The sequence below is a fragment of the Propithecus coquereli genome, unplaced genomic scaffold (assembly GCF_000956105.1).
Source record: "Propithecus coquereli isolate 6110/MARCELLA unplaced genomic scaffold, Pcoq_1.0 Scaffold951, whole genome shotgun sequence".
NCBI lineage: Eukaryota > Metazoa > Chordata > Mammalia > Primates > Indriidae > Propithecus > Propithecus coquereli.
This window is the reverse complement of record NW_012155852.1, coordinates 22,898-25,551: the sequence shown is the minus strand read 5'-3', so window position 1 is coordinate 25,551 and position 2,654 is coordinate 22,898. Positions and strand designations below refer to the sequence as shown.

General features: G+C 48.6%; 1 protein-coding gene across 1 annotated transcript in view; it reads left to right on the top strand.

Moving 5' to 3' along the window:
- LOC105827037 (carboxylesterase 1E-like) overlaps positions 1-2,654 on the top strand; it is a gene marked incomplete at its 3' end in the record, with an annotated part of 20,572 nt that overhangs the window by 13,493 nt on the left and 4,425 nt on the right. The window contains exon 6 of the mRNA XM_012665070.1: positions 1,666-1,770. Within this exon, the coding sequence (XP_012520524.1) occupies positions 1,666-1,770 (105 nt within the window). The remainder of the gene's footprint in view (positions 1-1,665; positions 1,771-2,654) is intronic.

Sequence of the window (2,654 nt, the reverse complement as noted above, 5' to 3'; positions counted from 1 at the left end):
GGGCAGGCTTGAGTCAAGGAAGGGAATTTATTTTCCAAGGGAGCAGAGGTGGCAGGGGTGAGGCTGGGCTTTGTGAACAAACAGGAGCCAGAAATTGCAAAGCGAAGGGAATCCAGGTCTCTCTGACTCTTGCTCTTCTCTCCCCCTCCCTCCCTCTTCTCCTCTTTTTCCTCCTCCTGTTGGTTCGTTCACCAAGTAAGTTCTGAGCAGGGATTCTGCAGCAGACACCGTCCAGGCTCTGGGACCCTGCGCACTCCCCATGGCCCTGCCACCACGGAGCCCACCTTGGGTCCCTCAGCGCCTTCCTCTCTGGCCCAGCTTTGCTGTCAGTTCCTGGGACCAGCCCATCTGGCCCGGGCTTGGGAACTCCCCTGTGGTTCCAGAAAGTAGTCAGGTTTTCTTCTGTTTGGAAAACACTCATGTCTACACTTGCAGCTCTCCACCCCCATCCCAGGCCACTTAGGAGAGAGGCTCAGGGCCCTGGCTTTGCTGAGATGCCCCCCTTGGTTCATCAAACGCAGCCTCTCAGAAAAGTCAGGACAGGCTCAGGGAGCCTCTCCTTCAGGAGGGTTTTCTTCTTACTTTTTTTGAGATGAGAAGAGGTTCTGGGTTGGGGTCAGGGGTTCTCCATGCATTAATGGCTGCCTGGGCAGCTTGCTAGGGACATGAGAGGACCAGTCTGGTCTTAGGTAAGTATCACCTTTTAGCTAAGAATGATTTTTCTTTAATTTTTAATCAATGGAAACCAAACAAAAGAAAAATAATATTTCATAATCCATGAAAATGATGTGAAGGTCAAATTTCAGTGTCTGTAAATAGAGTTTTATTGCAGCACAGCGACACCCATTTATTTCACTCCGACAGCAGAGTTTAGAAATTGCGACATAGACCATGTGGCCCACAAAAGCGCAGATGTTTTCTGTTTGTCCCTTTGATGCAAACGTCTGAGCCCTGCCCTGGAGAGTCGCGTCTGGCTGGTGCTCAGGACTCCAGCACGTGACTGTGCAGGTGGAAACTCTTGGCTGTGCCGCAGACGCCGCACTCGCTGAGAAGCACCATCCACGCTCAGGATGGGCGCGCGCTGCTTGCCTTTACGCTCCCATTTAAGTCCCATTCGGTACTTTCTGAAGTTCCTTGGTGCGAATCACCTCACCCAGGCCTCCTGCAGTTCGGCACGTGTTTCAGTGTGTGGGAGACTCAGCAGCGTCCTACGCTCTGCCCATGCTCGTAAGGTGGGTGAGATCATCATTGTGCCCATTGAAGGGTGGAGAAACTGAGGCACAAAGAATGCAAGTGGTTTTCCTGAGGCCAAGTGGCCAGTACATGCAGGGGCTGGGCTTGGAAACCAGACAGTGGTACTGGGGTCCATGCTCTTACACCCCCCACACTACCTCCTCTCTTGAGACACTCAACTTTGAGATCATTGCACCCATTTTAACAAAGACAAGGTAACAGACAGAGGGAGTGTGTAATTATGACTCATGTCACAACTCAGATCAGGCACAGAGGCAGCACTCTGTGGGCCCAGAACCCACCCGTCTGATCTAGAGTACTTTCTGCTCCCCCTGCGGCCTCACACACTGGGCTGGGGACAGAACATATCTTCTACCTTGACAGAGGGAAGGGACATTACTCTTGAGCGCTTGCTGCCTGTGGTCTTTGCAGAAAGTTGCCGTCACTGCTGGGTGTAAAACCACCACCTCGGCTGTCATGGTTCACTGCCTGCGCCAGAAAACAGAGGAGGAGCTCTTGGAGGCCACCCTGAAAATGGTAGGTGGGTCCCTGCTAGTGTCCCCAGCCTGTAGCTATGGCACCAGGCCTCATCTTTGCAGCTGTCCTCTTGGGACAGTTTTTCACCTCTCAGGAGTTTCTGGATCTGAATGGGGAATTTTCTTTTCGTTTTTTATCGCATACCTCAGATATCACAAGTCCAAAAATAACATGGTGAAAAATTACATAATAATCCTTCAGTTTTATCAAAACTTATGATTTTTCCATTCTTGTTTTCAGATGTATTTGTAAGAAATTAAACATTATATATTCCCAGGGTAGCCACCATCTTGAATTTGAGGGATGCAGATATTAAGCATAGAAATTTCAGAACGATGTCACAATTTATCTTGGTTGATTTAGAAACTATGTCAATTATAACGCAATGGTGTCCCAATTTTCTAGATGTTCTGAAACTCTGCCTCAATTGTGAATCTAGGATAGCTATCCATCCACCCATGCATTCATCTACCATCTTATTATCCACTTGTCCATCCACTAATCCATCCAATTCATTGTTGTCCTTTCATCAAGCTAGTATCAATCCATCCATGACTCTTCATTCATCTATTTTCAACTCATCCATCATCAATGCTCCATCCAGTCACCTTGTATGTTCTCTCCATCATCCATTCCTCCAAAATCCATGGTCCATCCGTCACCTACCTGCTGGGTATCATCCATCTATCCATGTATCCATCCAGTTTACCCAGACTGCATGCGTTGGCCAACTCCATCCATCCATCTATCCATTCATGCTAAGAGTATGGGGCGGGTGGGGAGAGTGTTAGGGGAGGCGATACAGACATTACTTGGACATAGTCCTTGCTCACAAGAAACTACCCAAGGAGAAACACACCCATATACTTAGTAGGTTGCATATG